Here is a 16,310-nt window from a genome sequence, read left to right on the forward strand (position 1 = left end):
CCCCCGCGACGGCGCGCACCACCGCGAGCCCGGGCCACACCGCACGGACGTGCACACCCTCCCGCATTCCCTCCCGGCTGCCTCCAGGCGACAGGACGGGACCGCGCCTCAAAAAGAAAAAGGCGGGGCGCCTGGGTGGCTCCGTGGGTTGAGGCCTCTGCCTTCGGCTCGGGTCATGGTCTCAGGGTCCTGGGATCGAGCCCCGCGTCGGGCTCTCTGCTCAGCGGGGAGCCTGCTTCCTCCTCCCTCTCTGCCTGCCTCTCTGCGTACCTGTGATCTCTGTCAAATAAATAAATAAATAAAATCTTAAAAAGAAAAAGGCGTGCCTGGACCTGCAATTCTGACTTTTGACTTAAAATCTTATTTTTAATACCCAAAAAGCCAATGCAATTTGCTAAACTTTGCTTTGCTAAAACTTTGCATCCATCTGAAAATGATCTCCTCTCGCGCGCCGGGACTGAGAAGCCGCGGTGCCCGCGTGAAAGCAGCGAGTGGACACCCGGGAGGGCGCCGCGCGGGCAGAGCGGACGCGGGGCGCGGGGCCGGCTGAAGGTGAGCGCAACCTCGAGCGCAGCCTAGAAGCTCCCCGGAGAGTCCGCTGCTTCGTGGAGCAGCTCCCAACCTCGGGCTGCGCTTTCTTCCCCGCCGCCGCTCTGCTCTGCTCTGCGGCCCCCGCCCTCCGGGGCGCCGGCGCGCGCGAGGCGATGCATGATTCATAAACCACCTTGTTGTTGCACAACAAACGCCGCTTTGAAACGCGGGCGCGCCCCCGCCGCGCTCCGCAGCCCGTTTGATGCGCCCCTTCAAACGCGTCCGGGGCTCCGCGGCGGCGGCTGGCGCGGGGGCCGCAATCTGGACGCGCTGCCCCCCGCCCCCCCCCCGGACACGCGGCGGCAGATGCTGCGGCGCCGCGCGGTCTCCGGAGCGGCCCCGCGCCCGCGCCCCCCAGCGCCGCCGAGGCGGGCGCCGTCAGATCTCTGTTTGCGCCCAAGGCAAGGCGCGGAGCGCAGCTGCGTCCGCCCGCGGTCGCGCCTTTGGTGTCTCGGGCCTCCGGGCAGCGAGCGCGGGGCCAGGACGGCGCAGCCTCCGCGGACGGCCGGGCCCGCCGCCGCCGCTCGAACCCCCGCGCCCCGGGCGCGCGCGCCGATCCCTGCATGAGCCGGGGGAGGGGGGGCCGCGGGACCGTCGGAGCGCATCCACCACCCCCCAGGGCGCGGGCCGAGCCGGGGGCCGAGCCGGGGGCCGGGGGCGCCGTCGCACTCCGCGCCCGAGCGGAAGCGACTCGGACAAGGCCTCCGGGTCCGCGGCGAGTCCGGCCCCCGAGCCCCGCGCGCTCACGTGCTCCTCGCGCCGCACTCCGGAGAGGCTGAGCCCGCGGGACGCGGCTTCCAAGTAAGACGCGGGCGGTTTTCCAGCGTCCAGGACGCGCTGCGGACCCGGCGCTGGCCCGGCCGCTGGGGAGCCTCAGCCCCAGCCTGGACACGCCCGTTACGGTCTCTCCGCGGCCTCGGCTCGTCGGCCTTGTGTGTTTGGTTTTAAGAAGGACAATGAATGACTACGACTCCTTTAAAATTCACGAAGGACAAAACATTCTTGCTTATGCCTCGACAATATGAAACAACCGCCTCCATTTCCAGCGACCAGAAAATTCCTCCAAAATCTCCGCTCGCTTCTGCCCCGCACAAAGCGTTTCATACCCGCCGCGTGGTTCTGCAGGCCCTTCGGACACGCGCAGGCCGGGGACACGCGCACAGGCTTTATGAACTCGGGAAATAACGAGATGACTTGCAAAACTTTTTCACGCGCTTATATGTTGATTAAAAGTTTCTTTAAAAAAGACTGTCCTTGAATAGCTAATAACATCTGTCCACTGCATTACTCGATACGCAAAGACAAACGTTTGGGGGGGACTGATGTCTCTAACCCAAACTAATACAACAGTACTTACCAATTTCCTAATATTTAATGGAAAAATTAATGGAACAATAGGTTTGTGAAATAAAAGTGATAAAGTTTGGAAGGACAATGATTATCCCTACTGTATATACCTATAGAGTGTACACACACACACACGAAACCGTTCATGACAGTCCTAGTAACCTAACTCATTTTAATTAAGTACTGATTGGTTTCATAGGACTAAGGCTGAAGATAGGATTTTACCCTTCCATGTGCTACGGTATCCAATCACAGGTGAATACGAGTATCTAAAGGTATCGGAAAAATTCCTAGACCAGTTTTCCCAATCAGTGGTTCCACTCTGGGTTACCTAGAGTGTGCAACCCTAAGAGCCAGAGAAGTGGAAACCACTGCCACTTGGACATCTTCGTCTCCTAAACTGAAAATTTTCTCTATTCCATGTAATCCTAGGAGACAAACCAGGTCTACATATACTGAACTGGTGAAAAATCAGACAGTCCATTTAATTTTTGAAGGCTTAACTAGCCACAGTAAGTAGAAGGTAATGATGACCCACGGTCTTCTTCTCATGCATAAACAAAGCGTTACCAAAGCAAATCATCCCATTTTAATATCATACACCAAATGCACATCAAAATTAGCAGTGCAAAATATGCTCTATATCCTGATTCTTTTTCTACCTCTGGGCCCTCTTTTTCTAACTAGGTGAATCACTTTGTTTCTCAAATGAAAGATACTCTAATGGCAAAAAGGTATTGGAATTTAAGAAATATTATTGCTCTTTTTTTAAATCAAATTTGTGGGATGCTCACTTTTCCATACAGATTATGCCCCTGCACCATGCAATCGTGATTTTATATAAATGAGTAATTAAATATTACTTTTTTGGATGATATTATCTGATGTATTTCAGTTCCTGTAAAGTCTTTTAAAGTTGACCAAATTATTTACTAAGATTATGTGTCTTATGAGTGGTGCAGATTTTGGGGAGACACAAATATCACAGTATCATGGCTGCCCTTGTCAGTAACAATATTTACTGTGCTCATGAGGATAAGAACAGAGCAACTGGAAAGCTTCATTCATGCAAAAGAAGCCAAAAAGAAAATTAGCAGAGAATGTCAGAAATGCATAAACTGGTATAAACATTAGCAAACCTGAAAATGAAAGCCAGCCTGCCTGCCTGCCTGCCTTCCATCCATCCATCTGTCCATCCATCCATCTGTCCATCCATCCATCTATCCATCCATCCATCTTCATTTTTCCTACTTGTTTCTTCTCAAAAACATTCCCCACTAGGCCTTTCACTTTCTATCAGCCATAGCGGTCTGGTAGTAAAAGACGCTCCTTCATACACCACCGGTGTCATCTCTACCTATCGTCCAAGCAAAGGATAAATGATCTGTGGAGAATTCTCAAACCGGACTTCCTAAATGGTTGAACTCAGATGTTTTTAAAATGACCCTCATTTCATAGAAGTAAAATTTTAAAGATTTATATGTTTTTGTATGTGACGCACCAAGCTAAAATGTGTAACACTGAACATAACTTAGTTTGGCACTGCAAAATAACTACTGATTTCACTGATCAGTTCATCCTTAAAAAAACAGCCTATTGAACCTGACTGAACTTAAAGTTCTGTGAAGTTGAGGCGCATAAAGCTCGCTCGCTTCAGAGTCGGTGGTCAGGAGGACGGCCGGGTTGACCCACCACGAGATGATCCTGTTGTCCTTGCTAACAGTGTCGCGTCTGAACCAAACCTGCCCACAGTTACATAAGAAAATGCTTCAACAATTTTTCTTATACAGACAAAAAACAGCACTAATATATTAAAGAAATCATAACACTAGAGGAATTCTAGCCAAATTTCCATAAACGAAAAAACATCAAATAGGCTTCCTGGGTAGGAAAAATGTACACATATGTGTGTGTGTGTGTGTGTATTTATTTTTTTAATGTGAGTGTATGTGTATCTCACCATGGCAGATTTCTAGGATGCTTTACAGTCTCCCCTTATCCACGGGCGAGACACTTCAAAACCCCCAGTGGATGCATGAAACCACAGACAGTACCGAATCCTATGGACACTATGTCCAAACCCACACATACAAAGCTATGATAAAGCTTAATTTATAAATTAAGTGCAGTGAGAGATGAGCAAAAATGCCTAATAATAAAATAGAGAAATTACAGAGCTACGCTGTAATAAAGGTCATGTAAATGTGGTCTTGCTCTCAAAATATTATTGTCCCGTACCTACCCTTCCTTCTTCTTGTGATGATGTGAGATGAGAAAATGTCTGTATGACGAGAGGAAATGAGATGAATGGCGGAGTCCCCGTGATGGGCCATCGGCTACTCCTGGCCCTCTGGCCACATGTCAGAAGAAGGATTATCTGCCTCTGGGCCACGGCTGACTACAGGCTGGGACTGTGGCTAAGGCAGGACTACCAAAAGACACTCTGATATATTTAAGAAATTAGCGTGCATCAGTGTTGAAAGCACAGGAATATGTATTTACACCTGACGGAACAGGAGGCTCTGCCTGTTCCCTGGGCCTCACTGCCAGTAAACGGTAGAGAAAGACTCGGACGACTAATCCCAAGTCTGTCCTTCCCACTTGGAAAAGTGGCAAAACCTCAGAATGTGACGTGGCCCGAGCCAAAGGCTGACGCCATGAGCGCGCTTATTAAAGTCTGCGCAGGACAGACCAGAACGGGCACGTGTTCCTTGAGCAGGGACCCGTGGTCAACCACGGTTCGAAGATGTTGTCTAACAGTAGATGATCATTTATTACGCGCCCCATGTGATAGGAACTTGCGCCAAACGGTCATTCCTTCCTTCCCCAAGGGCAGGCAAAGCCTCACGTTCTCTGTGATTACTGTGTCACCAGCTCCGTCATACTGACCCGGGCCCCCCGCTCCTGGCCGCCGCACCCCACATACAAACCTCGTCGCCTTCCTGAGGCCGCATCAGGGAGACCCGGTCGTACTGCTGTCTCAGCAGCGCCCAGAGCGCGTCCAGACGACCCTGGGGGAGGCAGGATTTGTAAGTGCCGAGGGCACGTGTTCGACCTCTAGTCACTAAATGAAGCGTTAAAACGAAGATGGGAAAGTCTTATTCTCTCACTTCTTCCCTGAACTAAACAAACAAAAATAAATAACAAACACGAAGGTCCTGGCCACTGAGAAATAGTGAGTCGTCCGGCCGGCCCGCGAAGGGCTGCTGGGCCGCGGGGAGTTAAGGAGTCATCGCTTCTCCAGCTACAGTCTCTCAGTTAAGTCACAGAAAACTCAGACACTGACCTTAATTGGCGTGTACCACTTCGTCTGAGGAGCCTGGTGTGTGGGTTTGGGCCGAGGTGGTCTCGGCCTGACAGGTTCCTCCGCTTCTTCGGGAACCTTCACCACAGCGTTCTTGGCTTTCTCCAGCCTCGCACCTTCCTCAGTAGATCCCTTATCGCCCCAGCGAACCTTTAAGACAAAGGGAAGATACTTGTACCAGACGTCGAGTGTCCTAGAAGAACACACTTATTTAGCAGATGGTCCTCGGGTTCACTCTCTTGGAGTGAAGAGATGCGTGCCACACGAACTCTAACGTCCTCCTCTTTGGATATTTCCTTAGGTCTGTTCCCCTTCCAGCTAAACACATACCGTAGGTACCGATGGCCGTGGGGGCAAGAGATGACGACGGGCAGTTACTATGTGACAACTGCACTTAATCCGTACCCAAAAAATGCAATGAGAAAGACACTACGGATACTCTGGTTTTTTGCTTCCAACTGAGGAAACTGAGACACAGAAAGGTTAAGTGATGTGCCCAAAGCCACACGCTAGCAAGTGACGGGGCAGGGATTTGAACCTACAATAAGTCAGTAAGTTTCAAAGAGGCTTGAATTCTACAAGCGTATTTTTACATGTATTTCACAAATGTATTTTATACAAAGGAGTAACTTGCTCCAAACTTTTCATCAAACTCTCATCAACATACAGTCGAAAAGTATGACTGAAACATTTAGCCTTTGGAAGTAAAAAAGGATTTATGATTTTTCTTTACTTTTGTAAACTCGACATTGTGAAGTAGCTTTCAGTCTTTAGTTCTGAGCTCGCCTTAGTATGGTTATTCGACGTACCAGCTTTTCATTGAGGAACGTAAATCTGAAAAGGCTCTGCATTGAGAAGAAAAATTCAGGGGCACTAGAGAATTCCACAAATTTTAGGGCATTTCCTTCTCTATAGCGTCTAGTTATATATATATACATACACACACACATACACATATATATATAATTTTATATAAACTAATTATATATAAACTATAGAGTCAAATTATTATTTTCTTTATTCTTCAGTGAACAGAAATTAAGAGCAAAATCTGAGCTAAGCTTTATCTCATGGGCACGGTATTCGCTGTGACCCTAGAGAAAGACATCATGCAGCCAGGAGCGTGGAGAAGGCCTACAAAAGCCAAGGACGTTAACAGAGACGACAAAGATGAGGTAAGTGAAACTCTGCAAAGAAATACAAACGCCTGTCCAGGACACAGTGACTCACCAGAATTAAGTGATTTCCACAAAGGAAAAAAAAATTTGAATACTTTGTAAAGCATTTTAATGACCTGAGTTCGTGGTTTGGGATACAGATGATTACTGTTCACAGAAAGAACTACTCAAGGCTTTTTGATAAGGCTTACTTAGATGTTTTTACCCTTTTTACTACAATTTTAGAATAGGCTTTCAAACTCAAGTGGACCCTGTTGAGTCATTAAAATGTACCTGGATCTTTCAGTGTGAGCAGTGGTACTAGAATGTTTTTTATGAGGTTGTTAAAACTGTTTTAAACACCATTAAACCTTGAGAGCTAGCTAGCTGGCTTTCTTTCCAGAGCAATGACCTTCTCTTTCAAATCACAGTGTCTTCATCTAGATAAACTAAAAGTTGGGAAATCTTTAGATATGGCTAAACTGAGCTAAAAAAAACCCTCTAAAACCAGGACATATGCACATATATATCCTGGCAGTCGTGAAGTCTCAGTTTTAAGGGAAAAAACAAAAAGCAAAAAAAGATACACAGTCAACTCAACAAATAAATGTCGTAACTCAGAAAAGTAAATAAGAATAAAAATGTAAGTAGATAAATGTTACATCTATTCAGAAATTATGGATGTAATATATACAGCTTCCTAGCCTAGCCTTCCCAGCTGCTACCGTAGAGGTAAGGGCAATCAGAGTCCTCCTCCAAGAATCACCGGAGCAATTCTCAGACAAAGAACACCAAAGTGGCTGACCTGGAGTTCTTTATTATTATTATTATTATTATTATTATTTTTAAGATTTTTATTTACTTATTTGAGAAAGAAAGCCCAAGCAGAGGGAGGGCAGACTCCTCATCGAGCGGGGAGCCCGACGCGGGGCTCGATCCCAGGAATCTGAGGTCATGACCTGAGCTGAAGTCAGACGCTTACCCCACTGAGCGACCCAGGCGCCCGTGACCCAGAGTTCTGACTCTGCATATTTTTAGAGACTCACTTCTGAAACAGAGTTGCTGAGGCCTAAAGGAAACTCATTAATTAAATCCTTAGTGTTAGTTCATGAAATAGCTGGTCCGTCATCCAAATGGCCATCATCACAAACAACCCAATAAATAATTCTCACTCAATCCTAAAGTCTAAAATCAGGAAATATTTTGTGGATTTTTCCTAAAACTCTCAAAAGCAATTACAGGCATACCTCAGAGATACTGCGGGTTCAGTTCCAGGCACAACAATAAAGCAAACAGCGTATAATAAATGAGGCAAATGAATGTTTTGGTTTCCCAGTGCATGTAAGTGTTATGTTTACACTATACTGTAGTCCATTAAGTGTGCAATAGCCTTAGGTCTAAAAAAAACCAATGTACATACCTTAATTAAAAAATACTTTATTTCTAAAAATTTCTAAGCATCATCTGAGCTTTTTTTTTTTTTAAAGATTTTTTTTATTTATGTATTTGACAGAGATCACAAGTAGGCAGAGAGGCAGGCAGAGAGAGGGGAAGGGAAGCAGGCTCCCGGCTAAGCAGAGAGCCCGACGCAGGGCTCGATCCCAGGACTCTGGGATCATGACCTGAGCCGAAGGCAGAGGCTTTAACCCGCTGAGCCACCCAGGTGCCCCACATCTGAGCTTTTAACAAGTGGTAATCACTGATCACAGACCATCATAACAAATAATAATAATGAAAAAGTTTGAAATATTTGAAGAATTACCAAGGTGTGATGCAAAGACACAAGGTGAGCAAACGCCATTGGAAAAATGACACTGACAGACTTGTGCAGTGCAGAGTTGCCACAAACCTTCAATTTGTAAAACAAAAAAACAGTATCTGTGCAATAAAGCGGAGTTCAATAAAACAAGGTATGCCTGTAAACATATATGCATTCATATGTATACATTTTAATATTTTAGTTTAACCACATTGAGATAGTCAAAAAGGACAAAAAAGAATAAAGTGCTAAAAAAAGTATTAGCAGAATTAATATACCTGGCTTTCTCACTATGGAAAAAACAAAACAAAAAAACCAAAGTGCAAGCTTGATAGCTAAATTCTTCCAACTCTACTTGGCTTTCATAGTAAACAATAAAATTCCATAATTTCCAGAGAATATTTGGATGACTAGGAGGTTGTATCATAAAGGAGCAATTTCAGATTTGAGAAAAGAAACAAAAACAGTTTCACGCTGAATTGGCAGAAATACACATTTGAAGTCATTAGGTATTGTGGATCAGTTGTGCTAACAGCTGTTATTAACATCAGCTCAGTTCCAGCTTTCTGCAAATTGCCATTACCACAGCATTTAAATATTTAATTTAAAGGAGGAGTAAGAAAAAAAAAAATCTATGTAAAATCCTTATCCTGGCTTAAAATAATATTAGTTACAAAGATTTGTTCTGTAATTCAGATGCACACATAATTTCAATAATTCCATTTTTTTTCCCCAGGTAATTTTTTTTAAGGAAATACTTTCCAGGTTTAAATAGGCATGATTTAAAAATAGATTATGTTTTCTATTTTCCCGAAGTTTAAATAAGATCAGATTTGAGAGAGCTTAATGATGCTTAATACTTGATTCAATTTTTATTGTGTATCTTTATGTATTGTCTCCCCTTTGTAATGTTCACATTTACTTTCTCACTTTTTTCTCATCCCCATTCCATCTCATTTGATGGAATACCACATGCAATGTAGCTAAAACTGTCCAAAGCTAAAATGTACCCCAGTTTATTAAAAGTGGATGAATCCTTTTCGTAAATTTTCTGAAACTGAAAAGGACTGGCAATGTAATTTCACATATTAAGAATTAGTAACTCCTGAAATTTGAAATGTGAGTTACTCAGGAATGTGCGTGAGCCCTTGGCTTTCTTGACCATAAACCGCATTATTCCTTTTAACTCAGGACCACTGCACGAGCTCGTGGGTATGCTTTTCTTTAGAAAGAGATCGCAATCTACAATACACTGGAAAATCTGGCATAATTCCTAGTGTTTTCAGCAAAAACATTATTCATTTAAGGCTCACTTACTAACATATCCTTATCTCACAGTCATGTGGTAATGTAAATGTGTAGATTTCAAAATGGAATTAAATTTATTATTCTGAATATAAAGTAGTGCATGCTCACTGTCAAAAAAGGAAAAAATAGGGAAATACATAGCACGAATTGAAAATTACTCCCTCCAGAGAAAACTGCTAACATTTTGTAGTACAGCTTGTCAAACCTTTTTTCCCCTTGGTTACAGGTTTTATACACCCATTTTGGAATAAGGTGAAATAAATTAAAAATACGTTGGGAAGGGCGGTATTTAGATGTCCGTATATAACTCTTGTATTTACAAGTTTATTTTTCATGTATGTTAGATTATCTAATCTAATCTTTCCCCACCCCTCCAGCCTAGAATGACACAACAAAGGGGAAGCAGGTGGAAAATCACCTTCGCTCTGTGTCAAGCAACAAGAGCTAGCCTAGCCGCGTTCTCCGGGACTGTTTGATACTCTCAATCACCCACGTGCGAACGCGGACACACTATCTTCTCCAAGAGACAAATGTAATAGCTTCTAGCACCTGCCTTTTCCGTGGCTTGTTAGCAGTGGGGTACCAGTCTCGGAGGATATTTCAGCAATAAAGCTCAAGCTATTTTAGGGAAAATGTGATTTATCTTAAGATCTAATGTGGTCAAGAAAGTGAGAATCACTATCAGATGACTTTGGGAAATGACAACCATGTGAAATAGGTCTGAGCTCCTTCAGAAGAACACCGAAATTTATTCCAAAAAGGGGAAACTCTCCTTGGGAATCTGAATTTTACTGAAATGTAGAAAAAAGAGGATATTGCAATAGTTGTGAGGTGTTTAATTAGCTCACTGATTTTTGCTGGCAGTAAAAGGACAAAGCCCGTATGATGGGAGAAGACCTGTGAAATGACGGCAGAACACGTGAAAGTCCTTCTTATCAAGAAGTAAAGAATAATTATTAATAATTATATTATAATAATAAGAAGAAAGAGAAGCCAGGATCTGTGTTTAATGATAAAATCAGCCTATCAATGAGAAAATTCTCCAGCTGTTCCTTGAGGTGGGATGCTAGTCTGTCCACACTGCGGTTTAGGGCTGGCTCAGTGCTGGCAGTAAGTGCTTATTATTAATTAATCCATCACTTTGAAAACTGTTTCTGTGGTGGTAAGAAGACCTCATTTCATCTTTGAGATACAATATTAAAGTTCAATTTTAATCCACACTTTGAGCCAGTCTAGAAGTTCAATATATTCTATAAATGATATTTAGAATTAATTATGGTTGTTTGTAAGTGCTAACTAAAAGCTATTTAAGAAATGCCTTAAATGTGCTTCCTTTACATCTGTGATAAGGTCATACCCATACCAACGAATATTTTAATGTTTTTATCCCTAAATACTACGTAACTATTGGATCTTTTCAAAGACAAGCATTGTTGCTACTCCAAGTGGCTGGCTTCTACAAAGTTGATGCTGTCTGCAGTAATTTTTTCCAAAACAGTGAGAAAAACCCGAACTTTGTTTTGCCCTTTGGAATTCAAACATCTTATCAATGCAATTCTTTGACTAATGAAGTCAGTTCTTGAACCGTTCTGAAATGGCCAGGATGCTTCCACAGAAAAAAAAAAAATTATCCAAAAAAGACCCAGTGTTAAATAAAATTGGGTGGTATTATTAAATTCTGAAAAGCACAGTTTCCATGGCTTAATAGTTCTAGAATTACACATTCCAGAGTAGCAGCTTCATTTTTTTTTTTTTTAAAGGTACCAACCTCCATTCTTTTAATTCCTCCAACCCCTCGACCACCATAGTAAGACGCGTCCACGGTGGGCCATTTCTTGGTAGGCAGAGGTTCCTGTTCCTCCTACGGAGATGCAAGTTTTTAAAAGCGGGTTTAATTAATTTCTTAAAATGCTGTTTAGTCAGAATGAACACACATTTAAACACTTTTCTGAATAATGCCATTGGTAAGGAAGAAATGGAGTAACCATTATATACGTGGCGTCTGGATCCACTTGGGCTTACGTGCATACATTTCAAGTGGAGTTCTACAGAATGGAAGGTTCCCGCCCTTCCGGTGTTAGGACTCTCCCGTAACTCACCAGACTACCCGAAGTTGTTCCTTAACTATGAGCAACGCCATTTGTTTTTTCCCGATTCTATTCGTTACTTCAAACTTAAAAAGGTAAGACATTAAACTTAAGACCGCTTTCAACAATCATTTAAAGCAGCAAGATACACGTTAAGTTAAATGGCGAATTGGTACTAAAAAGGCAGTTGGGAAGTTTCGAAAGTGCATTACTTCCATATTTCACATTGCTAACACGATTCTGGATAACAAATAGAGTGATATAAAAGTAACGACCATTTTGAAGAAAGGATGAACCTTTAAACTCCCTAACTTTTTATAAATAAAGTAAATAACATCGGGACCTCTGATATACTGACAGACAAAGTCAAGTCTATCTCTGCACACTACTGAGTCTCACGGCCAGTCTATATTTATCCGTCTTTGAAGGTCCTATCCCTCTAGCACATGAAAGAAAACACAAGAAGATGAAAAATGCCGATTAATTTTCATAAATTCAAAAGTCAATACACAGGTATCGCAGTTATCCAGCAACAAGATAACTGATAAACTTAGGGATGATATCTAAGTATAGAAAAAAATCCACATCATTCATTAGGTACTTATTTACCTCTTTTGGTGCAGGAGGTGGTGGTCGAGGAGGATCCTTGATAACCTGTCCGGAAAAAAAAAAAAAAAGGTAAAAATTTTGGTGGCATGGCAAGGAGACAGCAAAGACGTGTAAAAATAACTCGATTAGTAACACACTGTGGTAGGCCAAAGATGTCCCCAGTGAACTTTGCCTTTCAATGGGTACGCCTCTTCCTTGGAATACAGGCTCACCTGTAACTAGATTCTGACTAGCATGAGGTAGACGTGGCACCATGTGACTTCTGCAGCTGGTCAAAAGAAGCTTTTCCACTTCCCTCAACATCCTTGGGACACTCACTCTGGAGGAAGCCTGCTGTCACGCCAGAAGTCCACCCGGAGACCGTCGGGCCGGGAGGAGGAAGAAATCCAGGATAACCTTACAGAAAGGCTGGGTAATGAGGGGTGCCTGGCCGGCTCCCCGCTATGTCAGCTGTCCCAGCCGAAGTGCCAAATGGGGCTCTCTTGGACCTGGAGGCCTGTCGAGGTTTCAGACGACCCCAGCCCAGCTGGCCCCAGCAATCACACGAGAGAACCCCAGGGAGAGGACCTCCTGCTGAGCCAGTCTCCACAGAACCATGAAGACGCTAAATTGTCTGAAGACACTAGGTTGTGGAACCACCTAACAATTCACGAAACACCTTCATTCATTCATTTTATCTTTATGCCACAGACGTATTCCTGCCTTCATTTTTCAGGTGAGTAACAAGAACAAAGATTGCCAAATACCTTGCACAAGGTTCACTAAACAGTTCCTCTAACGTCAAAATGCTAACATTTTCCACTAGATTATGGTATGTCCCCTCAAACACAGCAGGAATTTTCTACTGAAATCTTCCTTCTAAGACTCGTTGACTTTGTCATAAATTTACAATGCATAAGCTAACTTGCTTTGCAAGAGATGATAGGGAAATTAACTTACTCTCTTTCCCCACGTGTGAGTCTAGAAGCAAACTGACTTTTTAACCAAGATGCCCTTTCTATAAGTCATTACTCAATATATTCTTTCATGAACTTGTATATGGCTGATTCTTTATGTGAGAGGAATGAAGACTAAGATCAAATCTAAGTGACCTCTACCAGCACTGGGGCAGCTTAACCTTTCACACCATCGTGATATAAAATTACTGATCAGGGGTGCCTGTGTGGTTCAGTCGGTTAAACATCTGACTTGATTTCAGCTCAGGTCAGAGCCTTGGGCTCTGTGCTGGACGTGAAGCCTGCTTAAAATCTCTCTCCCTCTTCTCCCTCTACCCTCCACCCAACTAAAAAAAAGGTAAAAGAAAATTAATGACCAAGTGCCACTCTGATAATTCAAGTACAAATCCAAGTCTCTAGCCTAAGAAGAAAATTATTTGAAAATATGAACTGTTTCACTTTAAGGTCAAATGTTTCAATTATGTTTTAAAAATTTCAGAAGTTTAAAAGAGTAATAATTTTGAAAATCAGCATCATCAAAGAATTATTATTACTATTCAGGTATATTACTATAATCATCGATATGTCTTTATTTTTCATTTTTTTAAATTTTTCATTTTTTATTTAAGATTATTTATTTATTTTTTTTAAAGATTTTATTTATTTATTTGACAGAGAGAGACACAGCAAGAGAGGGACCACAGCAGAGGGAGTGGGAGAGGGAGAAGCAGGCTTCCCGCTGAGCAGAGAGCCTGATGCGGGACTCGATTCCAGGACTCTGGGATCATGACCTGAGCCAAAGGCAGACGCTTAACGACTGAGCCACCCAGGCACCCAGATTTTTTATTTATTTATTTATTTATCTGTCAGACAGAGATCACAAGTAGGCAGAGAGGCAGGCAGAGAGAGAGGAAAAAGCAGGCTTCCCACTGAGCAGAGAGCCTGATGTGGGGCTCGATCCCAGGACCCTGGGAACCATGACCTGAGCTGAAAACAGAGGCTTTAAGCCACTGAGCCACCCAGGCACCCCTTTATTTCTTATTTTTTAACTATATATATATAAAAACTGTATATATATATTAAATATATATGTACTACATATAATATGTAATATAACATATTATATTATCAATTAATACATTATTAATAATATATTATAATAAAATATATAATACATACATATTTTATATATAGTTTATATATATTATACATACATATATATTTTAGTATTAAGTTTCAATTCAAGTTAGTTAACATATAGTATAATACTGGTTTCAGGAGTAGAATTTAGTGATTCATTGCTTACATATAACACCTGGTGCTCACCCCAAGTGCCCTCCTTAATACCTATCACCTATTTAGCCCATCCCCCACCTACGTCCTCTCCAACAACCCTCAGTTTGTTCTCTGTATTTGGGAATCTCTTATGGTTTGCCTCCCTCTCTGTTTTTAATCTTGATTTCCCATCCCTTCCTCTATGTTCATCCATTTTGTTTCTTAATTCCACATATAAGTGAAATCATATGAATTTGTCTTTCTTTGACTGACTTATTTCCCTTAGCATAATGCATTCTAGTTCCATCCGCATTGTTGCAAATGGCAAGATTTCATTCTTTTTGATGGGTAATATTCCTGTGTGTGTGTGTGTGTGTGTGTGTGTTTATGGCTTCTTTATTCTGTTCTATTGATTTATGTGTCTGTTTTGTGCCATACTGTCTTGATGATTATAGCTTAAGGTCAGGAACTGTGATGCCTCCGCTTTGCTTTTCTTTTTCATATCACTTTGGCTACTCAGGGTATTTTCTGGTTCCATACAAATTTTAGAATTACTTGTTCTAGCTCTGTGGAAAAAAAAAAAGTGATGTTTTTTCATAGGGATTGCTTTGAATATGTAGATTGCTTTGGGTAGTACAGACATCTTAACAATATTTGCTCTTCCAATCTAAGAATGTGGAATGTTTTTTCATTTCTTTGTGTCCTCAGTTTCTTTCAAAGTGTTCTACAGTTTTCAACATACAGGTCTTTTACCTCTTTGGTTAGGTTTATTCCTAGGTATCTTGTGATTTTGGGTGCAGTTGCAAATGGGATCAATTCCTTGATTTCTCTATTGCTGCTTCATTATTTGTATATAGAAATGCAACAGATTTCATTACATTGATTTTATATCCTGCAACTTTGCTGAATTCATGTATCACTTCTAGCAATTTTTTGATGGAAACTTTCAGGTTTTCTAAATAGAGTATCATGTCATCTGCAAATAGTGAAAGTTTGACTTCTTCCTTGCCAATCTGGATGCCTTTTATTTCTTTTTATTGTGTGATTGGCGAGGCTAGGACTTTCAGTATTACACTGAACAACAGTAGTGAGAGTGGACATCCCTGCTGTGTTCCTGACCTTAGTGGAGAAGCTCTCAGTTTTTCCCCATTGAGAATGATATTAGCTGTGGATCTTTTATATATGGCCTTTATGATGTTGAGGTATGTTCCTTCTATCCCCACATTCTTAAGGGTTTTATCATGAAAGGATCCTGTATTTTGTCAAATGCTTTTTCTGCCTCTGTTGAGAGGATCAAATGGTTTTCATCCCTTCTTTTATTAATGTGGTGTATCATGTTGTTTGACTTGTGGATATTGAACCATCCCTGCAGTCCAGGAATAAATCCCACTTGATCACGGTGAATAATCTTTTTAACGTACTGTTGGATTCGATTAGTTAATATCTTGAAAACTTTTGCAACCATGTTCACCAGGGATACTGGTCTGTAATTCTTTTTGGTAGGGTCTTTGGTTTTGGAATCAAGGTAACACTGGCCTCATAGAATGAATATGGAAGTTTTCCTTCCATTTCTATTTTTTGGAACAGCTTCAGAAGAAAAGGTATTCATTGTTTAAATGTTTGGTAGAATTCCCCTGGGAAGTCCTCTGCCCCTGGGCTCTATTCTATTGGGAGATTTTTGATTACTGCTTCAATTTCTTTGCTGGTTATGGGTCTGCTCAGATTTTCTATTTCTTCCTGTTTCAGGTTTGGTAGTTTATATGTGTCTAGGAATTTATCCATTTCTTCCAGATTGCCCAATTTGTTGGCATATAACTGCTCGTAATACTCTCTTACAATTGTATTTCTGTGGTGTTAGTTGTGATCTCTCCTCTTTCATTCATGATTTTATTTACTTGGGTCCTTTCTCTTTTCTTTTTTGTAAGTCTGGTTAGGGGG

General features: G+C 42.1%; 1 protein-coding gene across 1 annotated transcript in view; it reads right to left on the minus strand.

Moving 5' to 3' along the window:
- ANTXR2 (ANTXR cell adhesion molecule 2) overlaps nucleotides 1–16,310 on the minus strand; it is a 145,748-nt gene that overhangs the window by 50,090 nt on the left and 79,348 nt on the right. Inside the window, exons 13-16 of the mRNA XM_080797136.1 lie at nucleotides 12,163–12,207; nucleotides 11,235–11,327; nucleotides 5,225–5,392; nucleotides 4,869–4,949 (exon numbers count right to left, since the gene is read on the minus strand). Of these exons, the coding sequence (XP_080653262.1) occupies nucleotides 4,869–4,949; nucleotides 5,225–5,392; nucleotides 11,235–11,327; nucleotides 12,163–12,207 (387 nt within the window). The remainder of the gene's footprint in view (nucleotides 1–4,868; nucleotides 4,950–5,224; nucleotides 5,393–11,234; nucleotides 11,328–12,162; nucleotides 12,208–16,310) is intronic.

The sequence above is a fragment of the Martes martes genome (genome assembly GCF_963455335.1).
Source record: "Martes martes genome assembly, chromosome: 2".
Taxonomy (NCBI): domain Eukaryota; kingdom Metazoa; phylum Chordata; class Mammalia; order Carnivora; family Mustelidae; genus Martes; species Martes martes.